This window comes from Podarcis pityusensis, assembly GCF_964106645.2.
Source record: "Podarcis pityusensis genome assembly, chromosome: 3".
Lineage (NCBI taxonomy): Eukaryota > Metazoa > Chordata > Lepidosauria > Squamata > Lacertidae > Podarcis > Podarcis pityusensis.
Genome location: NC_138026.1, coordinates 80,135,802 through 80,158,334, shown reverse-complemented (window position 1 = coordinate 80,158,334; position 22,533 = coordinate 80,135,802). Strand labels below are relative to the sequence as shown.

Below are 22,533 nucleotides of genomic sequence, written 5' to 3'. Positions count from 1 at the left end.
AAGGTCGGGGCAGCCCTCGGCTCGCCCCTTTTCCCTGCTTTTTCAACGCGGTTTCCCACCCTCCCGCCCTTTAGGTTTGCCATTGATTTTGCTATGGGTTTCGGCTGGTCGCCGCAAGGGGCCTGGTAGGAGTTTTTCCATTTGGCTAATTGGCCGGAATTTGAAGCCACTTGGTTTTTTCGCCTACCTCGTAGCAAAACGTCACAACTCTGGGTTTTTGGCGGTAGGCATTGGCAGGGGTATTGTCATGCAGATGAGATCGGGGGGGGAGGAGCGCCATCACCTCCCCCCAAGGCTTCGAGGGTAGTTCGTTAAAGGACTCCGAGGGGCGTCGCCTCGTCCGAAACCTACGGAGGCTAGGGCCTAAAGCGCGCCCCCGAGCGGTAACCCCTCGGGGAGCGCCTAGGGATATGCATCTCGGGTGGCTCCCCCTGTTGGTGCTTAACCCTCACCGGTTAGACCGGTTAGTCTGGTAGGGCCAATGCCTAAAGCCAATACCTCTCTTGCCTGTAATCAATAAAGTTGTGGCCATTTTCGCCCAATTAACTTAAATTCTGGCGTCCTGTGTCTTCATTTATCCGCATGTGGAGGGGGAGGGAATAGCCACGCAAAAGAATGTTGCTTACCAGAAGCAACAGAAGCCTCTATATTCCAGCTTTGTGGTTCTCTTGTATTAAGGGCTTGGCATCATGTAGAAAGAGAGGCCTGCAGGACTGGGCCTTGTAAGCAATTTGCTACACTTGTCATCCCTGGAGTATAAAAGCCTTTTCTGGAGGATATTGTTCTAGCAAAATTACCCACTGCAAAAGGCCAACAGCAGGCTCATCTTGTCTCAATCAAGGCTGGACAAAGAGGAAAGCCCAGCACGTGTATCTGTCATTTGTACGATTAGCCTTTTTGACTGCAGACACTAGTTTTCAGAAGTACCTAATTTCTCATCGGAAGATGCTTCCCCCCACCCAATCTGTCAAAGGCATACAAGTGTGTGCTGCTTAAAGGAGCATGCAACAAATGCCTTTCCAGAGCACCAGCACCAACACAATGACAATCAAATTAACATTCACATCTATATCACGTTTCTGAGATGTTATGTTGCCAAACGTGAAATTAGAAATAGAATATAAGGGACAGGCAACAGTGGGGGAAAGCAGTAGAAAGCAGTAAATTAAATATCAGTCTCCATTTGCTACTTAGTTTTCCCCTGTTCTGCTTAGCAAATGTACCAATTAATAAATATTATAAAAACAAAGGCTGTAATCATAAAAGATGCTTACAAGGAAGTATGCCCCATTGAACACAATCACATTTACATTTGAGTAAACACGCCTAGATTTCCACTAAAGGAGAATCAGTCCTCCAAAGAAATCACCTACGGCCAAAGACTACTATGACTACAGACTACAACTACAATCTGTAAAGATCGCACTACGTTCCTTGAAACTTGAATTATATGGTTAGTTCTGGTGATAATTGCACCAGGCAACCGAGTACATGTGGACATCATCTAAAAAAACCAAAAACCCAGAGGGACAGGGCTCAGGGCTCAGACAGCCCACACTTCAGCCCTATCCCCTTCCTGGCATTGGCGCAATGTGCAACCGCGCGCTGATGCAGCTTGCCAGGCCTCCTCATTCCCTGCTCAGCTGCAGCAGCTGTTTGGTGCAATGCAAGGGCAGGATTATGAATCTTCTGCTACCATCCTATTCAACTGCTATTTAGCAAAAGGGTATCTGCTGCATCTGGCTTTAAGGATGAAATAAAATGTGGCCAGCAAACACAGGCAAGTAACGGAACTATCAGAAGATTACCTTTTTACAAAAACTCTAGATAGTAGATTTGGGTTTGTTTTTCCCCTAAGGTAACACAGCTAGCACGGAGCTGTAAATTCTCGGTTTTTGTGAGCCTTAATCTCTGTTTAAAAAACTGCACCAGTATGCATTATTATTATTATTATTAGCATCTCAGGGTGGTTCACAGGATAAAATCAGAATATAAAACCACAAAGGACATAATCAAAGTAAAAACAACAACAACCCAATAACCCCCCCCCCAAAAAAACCCCCACATTTTAAAAGGGCTTACGATGTCAATCAAATCAAGGCCTTATTAAAGAGGAACGTTTCTGCCTGGTGCCTAAAGGTGTATAATGAAGGCGCCAGGCAAACCTCCCTGGGGAGAGCATTCCACAGATGGAGAGCCACTACAGAGAAGGCCCGTTCTTGTGTTGCCACCCTCCAGACCTCTCATGAAAGAAAAAGCTGTGCTTCTTTCCACCTATCCTGGTGACACAATCTAAATATATTCAATAAACCCAATAATTCATTGAAAAAAGGAAGTTACCTTTGTGCAATCAAGTTACATTTTGTACCTCTTTTTAAAACTTCTAAAACAAAATAATAAAATTAAAAAATCAAATCAGAATTTGGATGCTCCTTGCCATTTTTAAATTGCTCCAATCAGAGAAAAACCAAGACAATATCCCATATTATTGACTTGAATGGGAATGCTCCTTTAACAGTTTGTGTCAGAAAATGAACCTCTTAGCTTAAACCAAGCCTGTATGGTGGAAAGGCTCCCCTTTGGTGCCGGGCACTAAGCTCCTAGGCACACAGCAAGCACAAGAAAGGCTAGCATGGGGCTGACCTGCCTGGCCTCCCACTAGTCCATCCATTCCCAAAAGCAAGGGCTGATGGACTGGCTGGCTTGGCTCACCCACAAACCCACTTGCTTGCTTGCTTACTCTGAGGCCACTTCAGCTCCTGGCAACAAGCACCCCCTGGCCAGCCCCTGAGGCAGCATTCGCCTGGGGAGCTTGCAGCCAGGGCTGCTGCAACAAGCTGCTGTGTAAGCCTTTGGGAGGCAGAGGCACAAGGGGGCATCAGAGGAGAGAGAGAAGGAAGGAAGCAGGATAAGACAGTGTTGCTCATGGCACCCCTGACCATCATTCAAGGTACCCCAGGGTGCCATGGCACACTGGTTGAAAAACCCTGCATTAGAGACATGAATAAAGTGGGCACTTCATTGGCCTAGGAACTGCATAGACGAAAGACTAATTGTATGCAATGCTTACAACATGATGAACAATTAAATACTAGAAGTGGGTAATAGTCATCAGCACCACAATGCACAGGGAGGGGGGGTTAGGCCTTCCTTCCCCAACTGCAATCTCAGGACAAAACAAAACAAATCCAAAAATGCTGTCATGATGTGGCAATAAATAATATGGTTGATCATCACATTGTTAGCTGTATGTGTATGTTCTAAGGCCCACAGAAGCTGGTGGAGAATAAGGTTGCAATGCAGCCCTGGTGTCACACCCCCTTCCAGGAAAATCCTATCCTTTCCAACACAGAGAAAATCCCCACACATAGTTCAGCTGTTCACGCTTGGAGAAGGATTTAAGCTATTAAATTTATCTCCCTTTTTCTTTTTTGCAATGTCTTCTATTGCTCTGCAGACAAAATTAGTATTTGCTTCCTCCACCCATTTAACCTACTGAGTGTCTGATATAGACCTTGAGGCTTTAAAACGGTTCGTACAAAGAGTATTTCTATAGCACTGGGATGATCACAATGTATTATTTTGCAAAGTAAATTATGCCTTTAAAGGAACAAGGGAAAAGCTATTTTGGCTGCTGAGCATGCTAGAGGGAGACTATGGCTGACAGACTAATTCTGAACCCCCATACCTGCAGCCTCACAAACGGAGGAGGTGCTTGCTCAGCCGATATGCCGATTCTTTTCTTTTCATCTTTAGCTGTATTTTTGTTTTAAACATTGAAACCAATCAACTTCTCTCTAAGAAAGTCAGTGCATACAGATAGGGAGGTGAGTAAAGTGCTTCCAATTTCCTGAGGAGTCGCTCTGTCACTCTGTTCCAGCAGCGTCTTCTGTCTACTTAAAAGATGAATAGGATGTCACTTCTTTTTAAATAAGCAGAGCTTCCGTTTGCATATGGGTCTATGCTCATAGGCTACCCCACTGCAGAAATCTATGATCGATGCAATTCCTGTCCCCTTAATGTGCCAGAGACTGGTCCCATATTTGGTCCCTGAAGTGTCCCACCCAACCTAGGCTGTGGTGGAGTCACTGTAGACCAGCAGCCAATGGCTCAAGGGCTGGAGCAGGTCTGTGGACCACCATTTTGAGTAGTACTGTTGTGCATCATGTTGGTCTTATTTTAATCAGAGGCAGCATATATATATATAAAGGTAAAGGGACCCCTGACCGTTAGGTCCAGTCGCAAACGACTCTGGGGTAGCGGCGCTCATCTCACTTTATTGGCCAAGGGAGCCAGCATACAGCTTCTGGGTCATGTGGCCAGCATGACTAAGCCGCTTCTGGCGAACCAGAGCAGCGCACAGAAACGCCGTTTACCTTCCCGCCGGAGAGGTACCTATTTATCTACTTGCACTTTGACGTGCTTTCAAACTGCTAGGTTGGCATCATGTTGGTTTTATTTTAATCAGAGGCAGCATATATATATAATCACACATAAAGGGAACTTGGGAGTGCTTGGGATGTTGTATCCTATTTATATTGTTATTTAAGGGTATTGTGGGATTCTCTTGCTGATCACATCAGAACACAATAAAGCAATGTGGTGAAAAGTTAGGGGATGAACCATGAATGCTCTCTTCCACCCTCCTGGTCCAATATACCTGCTTGCAACTACACAAAGGAGAGAGTGTAATGGGTGGCTCCTTAGTCTACAGACAAAATGAAGTGCACAATGAAGTGCAAGGCTGCTAGGATTGGGGTGATCAAGCTATGATAATGCCTTGCCTACATAGAAAGGTTGTGTGTGTGTGTGTGTGTGTGTGTGTGTGTGTGTGTAGAAGCCTCTGACCTTGCTCCATTCACATTTGGCATCTTGTGCCAACCAGTATTGGCATGTAGCCCCCAGAAAGTTGTTCAGGGTGGAATGAAGCCCAGCAGCTGAAAAAGATTATTCACCTCTGACCTAGAGGATGAGACTATGGAGAGCTGGATAAACCAAACATGTCTACCTAATACAGCAGATACCTAATCCAAAGCCTAAACAAATATATTTGTTATCCAAAAGGAAATACCAGTAAGTAATGCTTAGAGAGAAATTCTTTACCCAACATAAAGAACTGAGTAAGTGTTATGTACTGAGTTGAATAGGATCCAAACTGTAGCAGTCTGATTGGTCCTAGAACAATAGGATCCAAAAGGCAGCAGTCTGATTGGTCCTAGAACAATGCAGCAGTATGATTGGTTGGCAGGAACCACCCAATCCTGCTCCAGATAGAAGTGAATCCACAACCTGATTGGCTTACAGTAGAATTCCAGAATTAGCCAATCATGTGCAGCCCATTGTGTAAATAATGTATATAAAGCAGATACTGTGAGGGGACATTTATTCATTCCTCCTCACCACTATGAGCTGAATAAAGAGCATGAAATCACTTTGCGACTCTGAGTATATTTCAGTAAGGGAAGTGGAACATATTTTTTTCCCTCCTACACTAATTGTCCTGTCCTGTTTCATTGAAAGCAATCTCAGTTCCCCTGAGTCTCAAACCTGCTGTTTATCTTCCCTATCTAGTTATTTTTAATTTGTACTTCTATTATTATCACTGCATTATTAATATGCCACGATAAGCTGGGAAATAGCTTGGTGGAGTTCAATTTCAGCAATGCCTCGCACCGCATAATAGTCGTCATGATAAATTGTTCCCTGCAATCTGAAAAGATTCACGATACCCACTGCACACTGAGTATGAGTCTCCTGGGGAGCTCAGCTTCCTCGTTTGGGTTGCTGTTCAACTTTCCCAAAAGGAGTGTGGGCCTCCTTATGTTTATCACATCTGCACATGCTGTTATCAATCAGTGTGCATGCCTCCACCTTCTGTGTGGCCAGACAAGCACACACATCCCTAGTGCCGCTGTCAGATCTAGTGCCAACACATAGTTCAGCACGCTCCTAAGAGATGACAGTAATTTAAAGGCAAAACCCAATGTTTAAATTATTTGCATACGTGGCAAAAGCTTTTGGAGAAGGGCAAATGCCAGAGAGTGGGATTAAGGTTTGCGGGCTGACTTAGCCAACGACAGAATTTTATTCTTAATCTTTTGTACCTGGGCTAAAGCCATCTAGGCACAGAGCCGGAAAACACAGCTTCACACTATTTTAATAGGCATGTTGCATTTTCCTGTGGGAGAAACCAGGACAGAATTTACAAGTCTGTGCTGGGCCATCTCTACATATTTGGAATATTGCTGTCTGGTAATAGAAACAAGTATACATATATTGCCTACATCAGCCTGGAGATATGATGGAGAAGGCATTAAACTTTTTAAAACAATGTACATGCATCATTCAGCTGATTACAATATTTGTTTTCATATTTAAAAACTAACTAAAAAAGATGTACTGACAATAATATTTTTGAGGTTCCTAACTTACACTTTGTTCTTCCTGATATTTAATCATCAGCATTATATAAACTAATTGAATGTGTTAACTAGCACTTGGCAATAGGTGTTAACATTTAGTGCGTCTAACTGCTGAAGAGATGTCAGCTGACAACAGAAAAAGTAAACACATGGGTGTCCTTTAGGAAGATCATTTTAACATGCTGTGGGTGGGCTGAGAAAGGATGAAGAGAGAGGCAAGGAGTTAATATTTTAGAAGAAGACAGTTAGAACAAACTTTTCTGTGAACTTTAAAAGGTATTCTGCTTATTTAAATGTAGCACCACACCTTCTGAAAAGCTATATCCAAGGGTCAATGTAGAAATAAATGGCAACATTTCCCCAGAATGGAAAATCCCCAAGGGAAATCAATTCAGAATGCTACAATATGGTCAATTAAAGTCCCCAGAGGATTTGATGAACTACAATTTAATACAACAGTAAAGCAGCTTCACAAAATCTTCACACACCAAGTGGCATCTACTGAATAATTGCAATATACAGTACTACAAAAAACACACACAACTTTAGCTATATATTTATTTATATCCTTTAAAAAAAAGGTCATCTAGCCCTTTCTTATAGTTCTTGTACTTGCATGGCTACTTTGTAAATAATCATTATCACTAATGGAAACCACAGCGAAGAACAAATATCTAAATAACAGGTCTGGGAATTACCCAAAATGCTTTTCACCCAGGGAAGCAAAGGAGAAAGGCACACACTCTTCAAAAGGTGTCCTACGTCACATATTAATTATACCCACCACTAGTGAGTTTTGAAAAAAAATAGTTGGACTCCACAACTATTGTGGTAATAGTGTTATGAGATCACCAATCAGCAGATTGGGGTCAAAAGATGAGGAAGAGCACATGAAGAGTACAGGAGTGTGGGCAAGTGAGTGGACAAATAGTTGGCGACTAATTTATTTGATTTTTATACCACTTCTTCGCTCAGTTTTTAAAGCAGTAAATAGTAAACCCATCTCAACAACATTAGAATCATTTTTTTTTAAAAAAACTATCAAACAACAAATAAAAACAACAAACCTAGTAGGAAATAAAACCAAGGAAGGGAATATTTAAACCAAATTTCCAGATGTATCCACATGTCAGGATATGAAAAGGAAGGTAATTATAGGAAGGCAATTTTTACAGGTTCCATCCTCTTCTGGGAGTTACTGTAGCCCTTTTTTGCACACGCTTCCTCAGAATATAAATTCTCTCTTTGCACGCACTAAGGAACCACTTTCCCAGAGTATATCTTACCCAATGGCTACCATTGCAACCATCAGGAGGAAAGCCTCGCATCACTGGCATTACACACCGCAATAGCAGAAGTCATATACATACCTGAGCCATCTGGAGTTGCACTATCAAAAGCTGGCTGTGTGCATTTGAAGTAGACCTCTATCTAGCCATCCTCTCAAGCATGCAGGCAAAAACCCCTCTCAGTCAAATTAAAAGTAAAGTGCCACACTTCCTCCCTACTATTTAGGTATATCTCCAGATCTTCTTCAATGCACCACCAGCCATACATTTAGTCAGGATGTCTTTAAGGAAGTGCAAAGCCGAGTGACCTTGTGGCTGAATCAATAGACTCTGTTGGATCATTAGTCTCTGTTATTACAGCTCTGCTATAGAGAAGCTTCCAACAGTTTTACCATCCTGCCACTTTCCACAGAGCAAAGCTCATGGGCACATGCAGAGAGGAATCATATAACAAAAGGAAAGTTCTGAGGTCTTGGGGAGGAGAAAGGCTGCAGATGCATATTCAAGCCTTTATTTAAACACTTACTATACGTACTGTACATGCTTGTCTATTTTGCAAGATCCCAGGTGTGGAGCAAACCAAGTTTAAAATCTATACCCACCATCATACTAGAATGACCTTTTCACTTTAAGTCTATTTGATCATGACTTTCCTAATTTGTAATAACCTTCTCCACAGGGATTTAGATCTCAGCAAATAATTAGAACTGTGTTCAAAATGCAGCTCCAAAAGCTGCACAGCAAATTAGAACTGATTAACTAGGCCTAGGCTAGTGCAAAGAAAAAAGCAGATATATTATGAAACATAGAATGTAGAAATTATGATCTAAGAAACAGAAAAATAATAGTGTTGTGTGGTTTATTTAAAAAAAGAAATAGCTATAGATAAGTGCTGGAATATGTAACAACATTCCAAAGGTTTTAATTTAAGGTAGCAGTTTGCTATGTTCGACTCCACTGTAGTCTGTACTCTTCCACTATTTAAAGAGAAAATCTGGAACTGTAAAACAAGGGTGGGCTTGGGGCTTTGCAGGCAATCTTCTGGAGAATGCGTGCCAGCAATAGGCTAGGTGAGAGGCAAAAGTGGCCACAGCAATAGATGTGATTTTTTTTTTTTAACCTTTGACCAATAGGCCTCATTCCAGCCATGAAAAGCCAGAGTTTTTTTTTAATTTATTTTTTTACACACAAACATGCACTCCTCCGTTCTCCATCATGGAAGAATGTCTGTGTTTCAGGGCACATTCCAGCTAGGTAAACGCGCTGAAGTAGCAGGGCTAGTGAGAAATGTATCCTAAAATGTGGGGAGTCACCTGGAGAGAGTCCTGAAGGCTAGGCAGAGTGGCCTGGACGGTCACATTCAGCCCCAAAGACTGAGGTTCCCCACTCCGCCTAAAAGGAAATGCCATATGGCTACCACATTTGTAAGACAGAACACAAACATGCATGTCCAGAAGACCCAAGCATCATTTGGTGGGCCTCAATGCCAATTTGCAATACATGCCCTCTCCCCCACTCATGCCACAATCCCGTCTTATATATGTTATCTTGTAAGTCATGAAAAAACATGTTATATTTTTATTCTAAATCATTTTTTTCATTGTTTTTGAAATTATAACTTGGCCCATACTGGGGCTTTTCTGTCATGTCCTCACACACAACTCCTGGTGCAGCCAGGTAGAAACACAACCTAGTGCACACTATTAGGGGGGTACATTGACAGAGGCTTTTATTTAGAAAGAAAAAGTTTACATTGAAAGTTTGGGGAAACTAATGAGGAAGGTGAAGTCAGAGATTAAATCGTGTTCATGGCTCTTTTCCTTTATTTAGAAGAACTAAAGTTGTGTGTGTGTGTGTGTGTGTGTGTTTAAAAAAGCATGTAGGGAAAGGTAGTAAACATTTTCCTGAAAGTGCACACTGAACTTAGCCAACAAAGGCCTCAGTCAGATCCATCAAACCTGTTTCCTGACGAATATCTCTGTTACGGGGCCACTCTGACTTGAGGGCTAAAGGCCACCTGGCTTTCATTCCAAGTGGAACTAACTGTTTAATTTATAGAACAATCGGTTTGACTACAATGATGAACGCACATGTCTTCTTAAAATGCCTCATGGGGTATTCCTTCTTTTTCCTACATCAGTAACCATGGTAACTCTGAGGAGAAACAGTTTTTGTTCTTCCTCTCAGAAATTGTTTCCAAGGGATAATGGTTGAAGCTCTCATTTGTCCTACAGCAATTAACTTTTGACTTACTATGTGTCCCAACGCTGAAGCTTCAGAAGGAAAGATAGCTCTCCCTCTTGCTTCCTTTTTAAGGTTCTCAAGATGAATATTAGCAGCACATGTTTCAGAAGCTGGACACAGGTTTCAGAAAAGCTTAATACACTGTGAAAGATATTTGTGGCCAAAAAGAATAAAAAAGCTCCCAGATCCACAAACCCTTCTGCTAGAGCCTAATCTCCCCCACAAAAATCTGGAAAAGTGAACTAACATCTCCCTGAAAGTAATGCTTCTCAACCAAATAAGAGAACATTCTGTGATTCCCTGCCAGTTCCTGGCCTTTCCTTTCTCCTGTTGTTTCTCTGTTGTAGATGGATGGTAAATTCTCTCTGCAAGTATGCACACCATACAGCATCTAGCGTTATCTAAAATGGTGTTGAAATGTTTTTTTCAATATAGACAAGAATTCAAAATCAGCTCTAATTTCTGCACTTTCTGATATAATAGCTTTCTTCAAATCCAAAATCCAAACTGTCACCCAGTCACATACAGAACAGGCCAAAGAATAGTATAGTGACTGAAATGCAGAAGAGATGTGAATGAAAAAGCACAAGCTTTTTGTTATGGAAGAGGGGGCACTTGACGATAAAAGAAAATTAAATTCTGTGGGAATCCCTTACAAACATCTGGCTACAAGCCTGCAAGAGTGGCCTGCAGATATAAATTGAAACACCTCTGGACAAGATGAGTGTGCAGAGATGAGTGTCATTGTGTGAGATGGCAAACCAATTTGCACTATACAGCTCATTGCAGCATACACCTCTTACTTTAATTGGATTTGGTTGGGAATTGATCCAGAAGAGAGAGAAGGGTCAGAGAAGACCCATGACATGCAATTTTCTTCTCTCGTTGCTCCTCATTAAGATTTTGAGTCCCAGCTGCAGCAATGCCTTTGACACTGGTGGAACGTCATTAAAAAGCAACAGAAGGATGGCATTAGAAGGCAGAGAAAGTGAAATTAAGGTAAAATAACAGTAAACCAATACTGCTTTGGGATCCCAACCAAATTTCAATATACTTTGCGAAGAGATAGTCACAGCATGGAAGATGTTACCCAGTGGCAACGTGTGAGTCAATACATACTTTTCTATTGTGTCTCCCTCCTTTGAAATAAGAACCTTAAGTGTCTCTGAAAACTTGGATGATAGCCAAATCTTTATTTGTATTGCAAATATATATCAAGCAGGTAGGGCTAGCTGTGTCAACAATTCACCACCAATTAAAACAGAAAGTTGTTACATTAATGTGGTTTGGTACTTACCATCTGCTAATTATTCTGAAACAGTCCACCCAATATCTTCATCCCCTAGATACACACTACATTCTCTTAAATCCAGATCATCCTGCAGTATATATTTTATATATGCCGTATATATTTTATATATGCAGTATATATTTTAGTTGTTTAGCTAAATGTTTTATGGCCATTTCTTATGATACATATATTTACTCATATATAACAATGCTTTTAGAGATGTAGACATACAAAGTCAGCATGCTGTTCCTTCTGTAATGATGGAACGGTTGGACAGAATTACATACATGTTAGGAAATGCAAGTACAAAGCCAAAGGGTTTTTTGTGGGGAGAAGGGCACTGCAGCTGCTCTCACCGTTGACAAGGGAAGCTTGCCTCCATCAGTGTGAGCGGCTAATGACAGAAAGTTCCAAAGACAATTTCATTTACTTTCACAGTTCTTTAGATTGGAAACACATTTAACACACTTAAGGTTTTTAAAGTATTGCGGAGTTGTCCATAGTTCATGCATCTCATCATTGACATTACTAAATTGTGTGGAGCATTTTCTGGCCTCTCCATTTCAAGAAATGAAAATAGGGAAATATAAAGTTAGATTTCACCTTTGCACTATTGTCAACCAAAGATTAGTCTCTTGATACTTCTCCTTGACCAGGGGTAGGCAATCTAAGGCCCGTGGGCCAGATGCGGCCCAATCGCCTTCTCAATCTGGCCCGCGGATGGTCTGGGAATCAGCGTGGTTTTATATGAGTAGAATGTGTGCTTTTATTTAAAATGCATCTCTGGGTTATTTGTGGGGCATAGGAATTCATTTCCCCCCCAAAAAAATATAGTCCGGCCCACCACATGGTCTGAGGGGCGGTGGACCAGCCCACGGCTGAAAAAGCTTGCTGACCCCTGTCCTTGACTATACAAAGGAAAAGAAAGACTGGGAAAAGGCATTCTCAGTCACTGCTCCCTACCTCTAGAAACTTTCCTCAGGATTTCTACCTAAAGCATCTGAACATCTTTCAAATGTAACATATACAGACTCTTGAGTGGCATGCTAGGGAGGAAGAGTTTGTTTATATTTTGGTAGACACACTTTGTATTTTTCAGAGGTACATCAGGGAGGAAATCAACCTTCTGTCTCTTAATGGGGCAGTTTCTCTTTCTTCCTAGTTCCATTTACTGGTTATCCCTTTCTCCAGCACAGCCAGCGTCTGAGCTATCTATTGCCATCCTAAACAGCTACTAGTCCTGATATACTCACCCTTTCAGCCTTGCACAAAGACCTATTTCTATTCTAACTTAGAACAAGTTGCAGAAACATCACTGATAGAAAGCAAGGAGAGCAGGATGGCATCATAACCCTGTGGAAGTTTTCAAAGAGCTTGACTGCTCAGACATCAATAGACACAAGCTAGACCAGCTCAGATAAAGAGATTACATTTACCTTTTTCTGTTCTAAGAGGAAATTAAATTACCAACTTACACTCATACTTTGAATTATGATTAGCTGAAAATCCAGGTTAGTTTACAGACTATGTAGTATATTATTAATTCAAATTCATATACTAAGCAATTGAATTAAAGTATTTTGGAATGTATTAAATTAGATTTGTCTGTAAAAGTGCATGGTGTCCCAGTACACATGAAGAAATGTGCCAAAACACCCTCTCTAGAGCTGCTTCTCACTTTATGCAGCAGGCTTGTTTGCCTGAGGCTATATCACTGTTATCTGGCATTTTCTGTAGTAAGCATACCAAACGTAAATAGCAGTGCTTATATATTATCAGCATACATGTTACAGGGAAACCATTGTTAAAGTTATAAGTTTAACGTACATAAAATGCTGTGTTTGAATGCACTGTATTTAAAATGCTGTAATGGCAAGTTTGCCTTAGGCAATAAGGTTCCACTCTGGCAAAAGCGTCAGAGAATGATGGTATTTTTTTCCATTAGAATGAGATAAGCTACCTGATGACTCATCTCTGGAAACATGGAAACACCAGCTGCAGAGCTGTCGCAGCAGGAAGCTGAAACTTGAGAAGCCAGTGTGTGCTTGTTGGAGATGACTAGTAGCCGCAGCCGCAGTGGTTGCAGAGAAATTCTGCAATGATGAACAAGCTGAGGATCTCCCTCTGGGGCCAGAGAGAGGAAAGTTTACTGAACTGCATAAATAACTGAGCGTCGTTGCTTGTTTGCAATGTGTTGCTTTGTTATTGTATAACACCTATCTTATTGTAACTAGTACCTAAGACTGTTCCGCAGTAAAGCTCTGAAGTGCATTCTTGCTGTAGAAATAATTCATTTCTACACAAGGGCCAGATTAAGGACTCCGCTGAACAACTCTAACAATCAGTATGACCTTTTAATATACCCTTAATGGCTCAGGACAGGTTTACTTAAGGAATCACCTTCATATATGCCTACTCAATCCCTGCAATTTTTGGAGTTTGCACTTTTACAAGTGCCACACAATTCCACATTTGTAAGGAGTTGTTCCTTTCCTGTCTCTTGACATTAGACAGGTGCATAACTATATTCTTCTAAATGCTAACTGAACACTTTCCTGTTTCAGCAAGCCTATTCAAACACACAATTTAATTTGTTTTAAAGTGTTATTGACTTATATATTTGTTTTTAATGATAATGCTTCTATGTATATTTCCTTTTAACTGGTTTATGGGCTTTAGCCATGTTTGTACATAAATTGATCTGTATGCTGCCTGGAAAATTGATCAATCGAATTATAAATTTTCTAAACAAATATATAAATCAAAGGCCCCCAGTTTTGTGTGTATGGGCACTGTACGCAAACATGAACATTTTCTCTTCATAATTTTAGGCTAGAACCCTATGAACGCATACTTGGGAGGAAGTTCCACTGAGACTTATTTGCAATGCTTTTTTTCTAAAAATATGTTTAGGGGTACTCTCATTTTGACTCAAGAAAACCACCATTTTATAGTTCATATCAGGAAAAATAAATACAGTAAATGGACAAAAGTACAAAATTCACAAAATGTTTAGGGGTATGCATATCCCTGCGTCCTCCCAGAAAAAAGCACTGCTTATTTGTAAGCAGTTGAACATGGTATGCACTGTAAATGTTTGTTACAATCAGTGTTTTTTTTTGTTTTTTTTAAGTATATATTGATAAAAGTGTCCTGGATGTGATCACAAAATGGCTGCCATAGGCAGGAGAAGAAGAAGCAGCGCTGGCACTCAATACCAGCAATGACTGTCACAGAAAGAAGCCCTGGTTACAATAAACATTGGTGTAGCTGCAACAAATATGCTTGCACATATGCTTTCTCCCATTACAAGAAAAATAAAACAGATGTTGGCTGTGGGTTAATCCTTACCTTGCCCAGTCCTGGAGTGTCTTTTACTTTGTTGACTGCCCTCAGCAAACATGGTGGAGCAGGTGGAGGGGAAGTCTGTAGGATGGTGCTGAATTTGGTAGCAAATAGGTGAGATTCAGAAACAGAAGACGCAGAAGGCCGGTGTTTCTTTTTTTTGGATGACAAGTTCAACTTCTGAGCAGCTCTGGAGAGGAAAGAAATCCAAAGGGAAATCAATATTTTACCAAATAGTTACATAAAAGAAGAGGCTTTGAAGCTTTCTGGGGGTTCAGACTTTTGGTAGGGCAATGTCTCACTTTGCCCGTAAGAGGAGCTTCCCCTGTTGTCTTCAATGGAAGTGGGAATAATCCAAATAGATTTATTTGTATAAACCAGCAAATAGTTAAGCAAGGTCCATGTTACATACAATCCTCTTTTTCCATACAGTTCTTCTGTTTAGAACACAAGTCATGTTGTAGTCTATCAGCAAATTAACAAGGTTCACAAAGAGCTATTTGTGTTAAACAATTCAGTTTCATAAATTCACTTTTGGCTCACAAAGAACTGTTTGTCGTTTCTAAGTCTTTGGGTGCAGTGTGATTACCTATGGAGCATTTTGGTGTAAGCAGCCAATCATAATTAAATGCCCAAGTGAAATTAACAAACATATAAGAGGCCTAGCACTAGCTATTTTAAACTTCCAACACCTCATAAAAAATCCAGCCTACTTCCTGATATGTGGGACCCAAACCTTGGTGCTATTTGCAAAGCTGTTGGAGAATCATACAAACTAGCAATTTGGTAGGTTAAATAAATTATACTTTGGTTTTGGTACTGAAAGCTAAGGTTTGCCATACTTTCTATTTAAAAAAGAGACGTTTTCTGCAGTCCAACTGTAAAAATATTAAGCTGCATTTTTTATATACAATGTGCAGCATTTGATAATGAACTTATCATTGAAAAAATATTAAATATCCCCCAGAATTTCTTGTCCCCATACTCACACTTTCTATAGTGATATTATTATCTGGACATCCCAAATGAAGTCAGCTTTATATTAAACATTTTCACATAGCGCACTTCCTATTATAACACCACACTAATAATAAATGGTTGTCTTACAATATCATTAACTACTAATTACAGAATATACATCAGTTGAGACTTGCTAAACTATTTAAAAAGTGTTATGTTAGTCAATATAAATTATAAAAACTCTATAGAAAATTAATCACAAAATAGTAAATGAGTACCCTGATATTGTACCCTACAAGCTGTATACATTTTACCCTACGAGCTGCATACATTGTTGTCTATTTAAGCAATCTTAACCCCCAAAGTTGATGGATGAATGGGAAGATTAGGATGGCACACAGTCCCCTCCTCATCACATTCCAGAGGAGAGAAGTTGTAACCAGTGGAAAGCCCTGAAACAAGGCCTTGTGGGCTATGGCAGTGCCCTTGGATTCTTCAAAGAGCCCAGTCCTCGGACCTCTCACCAGCCTGAATTCTGTGTGTCAGAAATAGAAGAAACCACCACCAACACCTGGCTGGCTGGCTGGCATGAAGCCCTTCTCATACAAGAAGAAGGGCTGACATGAGTTGGCATGCTACAATTCTATGGTTCCATGAAAAACATACACGAAGATGCTGTTCAAATTATTTCAAGTGTAACTAAATAATGCAAAATAAGGTTAGCTGGTTGGCAAAACTCACAACACAGAAACCATACCTTTGAACATTTCTCTGATGAAAATAGGGACATCCCATTCCATAATGATAATTTTACTATTTATACCCCACACATTTTACGGGGTTGCCCCAGCCACTCTGGGCAGCTCCCAAGATATATAAAAACATAATAAAACATTAAAACCAACTTAGCTATACAGGATTGCCTTCAGACGGCTCGGGGGTCAGATAACTCCATACCCTCCAGCATTTCTCCAATGAAAACAGGGACATCCTACCATATGCTGCCAGTCAAGTGCAAGTCCTCCAAGTGTCCCTATTATCCAGGGACGTCCCGGATTTACAGATGCCATCCTGGTTTCTGATTTGATCCCAGAATGTCCTGCTTTTCCTTAGGATGTCCCTATTTTCATTTTCCAGCATATTCAACATATTCACAGAAGTTGGACTAGAAGAAGGATAAGAGAAAAGCTTGCATTGCTCCTGGCAGCTGCCTGCACGTATTTTCCCCATCTTTGGCCAACCTGCCTTCATATAGAGGCTAGGTAGTTTGACAAAGGACACAACAGAAGTTTGGCACTTTGCTTATCTGACTCTGTGTGCTCCAAGTGAATCCCTAATCCTTGACTACCACCTTCCATTGTTTATGTCTTTTGTCTAAACATTATTTCAGTTGTCCATTTTTCAATGCACTGCTCTCTGATTTCCTATTTTGACCTAAATTTAGTTACTTAAAGGGGGGAAGGGCGGTGTTCAGTAAAATGAAACACAGGTCCCCATACGAATTTGAATTTGTCAATTACTTTCCAGGAATGACAGCAGTTCTGTTTACTTCGGTCAAATTCTAGTATTAACACATATTCATACCTACATTAAAGGCCAATATACTACTATTGTAATATACTCAGTAAGCTGTTTGATCCATCCTTTCTCTCCTGTTACTTCAGTCGAACACTCTAGCCCTATGTTGCTTAGCTTCCTTAACTAGTGATTTAATCTTCCTAAAGCATTTATTGAACCAAAAGGTCCATAGCTGACATTTTTCCTTAGTGAAAAAGAAACATTGTTGGAAGATAACTGGCCTTTTCAAAACTATAGAATGATATGCTATTTTGACAGTGCTAACCTTTGGGATGGCATTAAAACAGAAGAACCTGGATTCATATTGGCCAATAATTGGAAAATTAATGTAAAATGTATGTCCTACATTTCTCACTCTCTTTCTCTCTCTCTGAAGTAAGAAACCAAGAAAGGAAGGTAGCAAAATGACATCTACACACTTCCCACTTTTGGCAAAGAGGTCCAGAAAGATGTCACTCTCCAATTTCAGATGTATCAAAGTAGAAGATTTCTACAAAGTGGTTGATATTTATATCTCTATAGTATTTATGAAAACCTGCCATTTGCTTTGTATACAGTCGACAACCATTTTGCTCATGGGTTCCTGGCCCCTGAGCAGGTCAGCAGAGCACGTAAAAACACACCCAAGCCCATTAAGCCCTGCCCCACCCCAATTCCATCCCTGTTCTGGCCTTTTAATAAGGCATTTAGTGAGGTTTTTGGGTCACTTCCAGGTTCAGTGTTGTATCTTGTGCAGCTCTACACAGAAATAAGCCCTGTTGAGTTCAATGAAGTTTACTCTCTAGTAAGTAAATTTCGGGTGACCGTCTAAGCAAACAAGGAAAGGGATGCTTCAGGATTCTATGTATTGTGTTAACCCTAGTTATGAATCATGAATGACTAGCAAATCTTCAGATGAAAATCACCTCAGTCTCTAAATTTCTTCAAGCCCTGAATTGCTTGCATTTAATGATTCCAAAGCAGACTTGAGCATATCTGGATATAATTTTAGTTTCTGCATACATCATGGTGCGTCTGTGAGGATCTATAAATATGTCTCCTAAAAGCCCAGTAAACACTTGACGCTTGTTGTTCTTCTTTTTTTAATGCATGTATTCAATTTCATAGCAACAATCAAGCTATCCAAGCTGTGCCTTTCAGAGCTATTTCTATTTTACGTCTTGGGTGGTTTAACTCATTCGCCTTTTGGCCTCCAACAGTACCTGCTAACCTAAGTAGGCTGGAGGCACTGGAATTGCTCAGCAATTCATCACCATGCTTGTTACATAATTAGTACACCAAGCCAAGGCCAAATTCATAATCCTGTTATAGAACCTTATGACCCCCTCTCAAAAACGTTGAGACTGCTTTGCAAAACAAGCACATACTGAAATCAGTGGGGTTGTTCCTCTAATTTGAGACACAAATGTCAGACTTGCTGTGAATCTGTTGATTTGGAGCATCATTCACCTGCACCATTTTAATGGAAAATTGTGGGTTGTAGGATTTGTTTTTAGAGTCCTAAATAAAATCAAGAAACTACTTGCATCCTTGCTTTTAAACATAAGGCAAACGGGGACCTGAAAATACCATTCAAGATATACAAGAAAGGCTTGGATGTAAAAAGTAAAAGATATATAAAAATATAAACATATAAATGAAATGAAATATACCCAGAAGGTATATCAGGATTGATAAAGCACATGTTGGCCAGTTTCCTTGTTTAAGAGTGCCCATATTCAATGGTACACTTTCTACCTTGCATTTGACTTCCCATGCAAGTGTTTTTCATGTAGTGGGGAGTGGAATTAAGGACATTAAATGGGATAGTAACCATATTGTTGTCTTTGTCCATGGAGTTTTCTTGGCAGGGATACTGGAGTGGCTTGCCAGTTCCTGCTCCAGGTGGATCACGTTTGGTCAAAACTCTCCACTATGACCTGTCCATCTTGGGTGGCCCTGCACGGCATAGTTCATAGCTTCTCTGAGTTATTCAAGCCCCTTCGCCACAGCAAGGCAGTGATCCATGAAGGGCTCCAATACTTTGGCCACCTCATGAGAAGAGAAGACTCCCTGGAAAAGACCCTGATGTTGGGAAAGATCGAGGGCACAAGGAGAAGGGGACGACAGAGGACGAGATGGTTGGACAGTGTTCTCGAAGCTACCAGCATGAGTTTGACCAAACTGCGCGAGGCAGGGGAAGACAGGAGTGCCTGGCGTGCTCTGTTCCATGGGGTCATGAAGAGTCAGACACGACTAAACAACTAAACAACAACAACAACCATATTGTTTCCATATTGCATCTGCATGGTAATGCACATAACCTTCATAAGCTCTTCTATAAAGTTATTGACCCCCAATTATTCATATTGTCAGTATGAACAGCTATAATTATTAGGCAAAACTGATCCCAAATCAATCTGTTTGAGATGTTTAGCTTTTTATATGAAGTATAAGAAACTTTATTAACAACAAAGAACTGAGATTCTTTTTGTGAAGGTTCCACACACTCAAAACCAGAATTAAATAAGCTTTATGCATGGAGTGCTATGCATGTGGAGGAACACGCAGTTTTGCCCTTGGCCATAACTTTCCATTGGAACTTGTTATGCTGATTGATTTTCTTTCTCACACCTTAAGCGGAACCCCTGTCTTCAGTGGCTGCCCAGAATGATCAGTTGTCCCATCCATTTGCATTTACTTGAAAACAGTTTAAAAATAAATAAATAAAACAAACAAATCACACCATTCTTAGCATTTTAGGTCTTCTGAGACTTTTAACAGTCAATAACCAGGGAAATGAGCAGATAGAGGGGTAGTAGGATGATGTCCACTACCCCGATCTCAACCTACAAGTACAGTATTTGGGGGGGGGGGTGTTGTTGGTAAACAGAGCCTATGTATGTACTGTCAGGATCCTGTGTACAGGCAGACCATGCATGTACACAACTTGTGTTTTGTATTGTGCATGGATTTCACTTAATGCAGATTTCACTTATACCATCAGAGTTTTATGTGGATTACTGAGAAATAAATAAAGGCAGACAACAGAGGAAAGGGGGCAGGACAGCAGAGGGGGAAACGGCTGGCAATGCCATCAGACATTGGAGGAACATTTGGGTGTGGCTGAAGAGGCATGAAGTATGTAGAGAAAGCAGAGGAGGCTGTAGACGTAGAGAGTTTTAGAGGTGGTTGGAGAGAGATCCGAGGATGCCAGAGAGAGTTGTGGAGGACGTAGGAGAGTCACCGAAGGAGGTTGGAAGGATTTGCTGAGGTTTTATAGGGTGTTCTGGCTTTACGCAATGTTGTTTATACGTACGATAGCCAGGCACCTAACCCCATGTAAGATGAGATCTACCGGTACTATACTAGATCAGTGTTCTTCAGCCTTCGATCCCCAAATATCATTGGACTACAACTCCCATCATCCTTTGTTGATGGGAGTTGTAGTCTGACAACGTGTGGGGATCCAAGGCTGAAGAACCCTGTATTAAGCTATACTATACTATCCTAGGGTAATGTCCATTCATATAACTAACTTGAAGCTTCTGAATTTGTGTAAAATTTGTGTAAAATTGTGTGAAATTTGAATTTGTATATAGTTTGAGGAAACCCTTGTGTTTTAGTTGTGCCTGTTCATTTGGGATTCCTTTCAGGGAAGCGTAGACCACTCACTGCCAGAGGTGGACGACAGGATTCCCCCTCACTGTAGCAGTGCCTCCAAGTGCACAATGGCAACCATTCATTTTTATGATAGAAAGTAGCATATCAAAACTTCTTCCTACCCCTAGAATTCCCAGATTTTGAGAATAAAGCCTATTCCTATTTACATAGTTCTATCTGGGTCCCACGCCTTGCAATTCAACATGATGGAAAGCAGCTTTCATATTATAGATGAACCTCTTATGAAACATTGACCGTCTTATCCATAAGATTTTCCACCAGTGCAGATCTCACCTACTAGCTTGTATTTGAAAAATGCTTTTGAGATCAAACAGCTTGATGAAATAGGTTTTGAAAGCAAAACATCTATCAGTCATACCCTGCTTGAATCAAGCAATACTATTACTTTTCAGTAAAATAAAACCAGATAGTTATGGTTAATACAGCATGAGATGTGGCAATGCACTTATTTAAGTAACAAATCAAAGGTAATTAAATAAATTAAATTCATGTTGAAAAATACTGATTTCTTCATAAAATACTCCCTTGTCATTCGGGGGGGGGGGGATTCAGCAAAGTGCTATATTCCATTACCTCTGAAATTAATAAACACTGTTAGCACTCTACATTAAGACACATTATCAACAGTTATGGGCTGTCAAAAAAATTATGATATTTAAAATTAAAGGTGCAAATTCAGTCTACTCTTCCATGATTTCAGATTATGGACACTCTGCATCAGAACACGGAATTACTTTTAAAATGCATTCTCTAGAATAACAACTATGATTATGTCAGTATTCAAAACACAGAGATACGGAAAGTGTCATATTAAGTGAATTACTGACAATGGGTTGCAGTGTCCACATTTATGATTAGTCTTATTGGTCCTCAATAAAAAGCCAGAAATGAAATAATAAAAAAGAAACCCCCTCATGAAGCCCGTGTTTTAAAGTCACCCAGTTTGTGACTTCATGAAGTATTTAATTTCTGGAAGACTTGGTCTCTGCCTTGCAGGCCTTTTCCCACCTGGTCTCACCCTGACTGACTCCAGCTACAAAAGCGGAGTCTGCCGAACAAAATATTGGGCTGGAATGTTGTGACGGGGGGAGTTGTTCCTGTTGTTGCTGTTAATTTTTGGTATCTTTATTTTGGATCTCATGATTTATGTGGAAATTGCTCAATTTGGTTATGCACTTTTTGATGTTTTGCTTCTTATTTTGTTATGTTTGCAGTTATGTAATTTTTTTATATGCTGCAAGCTACCTTGAGAATGCAGCATATAAAAAAAATTCATAACTGCAAACATAACAAAATAATAAGCAAAACATCAAAAAGTACCTTGAGCATAGGGACGTGGGTGGCGCTGTGGGTTAAACCACAGAGCCTAGGACTTGCCGATCAGAAGGTCAGCGGTTCGAATCCCCACGATGAGGTGAGCTCCTGCTGCCCGGTCCCTGCTCCTGCCAACCTAGCAGTTCGAAAGCACATCAAAGTGCAAGTAGATAAATAGGTACCGCTCTGGAGGGAAGGTAAACGGTGTTTCCGTGCACTGCTCTGGTTCGCCAGAAGCAGCTTAGTCATGCTGGCCACATGACCCAGAAGCTTTACGCCGGCTCCCTTAGCCAATAAAGTGAGATGAGTGCCGCAACCCCAGAGTCGGCCACGACTGGACCTAATGGTCAGGGGTCCCTTTACCTTTACCTTACCTTGAGCATGGTTTTAACTTTGAAAAGGCAGCATACAAATAAAATGATTTATT

General features: G+C 40.6%; 1 protein-coding gene across 5 annotated transcripts in view; it reads right to left on the bottom strand.

Moving 5' to 3' along the window:
* The window catches only part of KIF26B (kinesin family member 26B), a 280,373-nt gene that overhangs the window by 86,516 nt on the left and 171,324 nt on the right, over nucleotides 1-22,533 (bottom strand). For all 5 annotated transcript variants that reach the window (XM_080997595.1, XM_080997596.1, XM_080997598.1 and 2 more), the window contains one exon: nucleotides 14,598-14,781. In XM_080997595.1, the coding sequence (XP_080853721.1) occupies nucleotides 14,598-14,781 (184 nt within the window). The remainder of the gene's footprint in view (nucleotides 1-14,597; nucleotides 14,782-22,533) is intronic.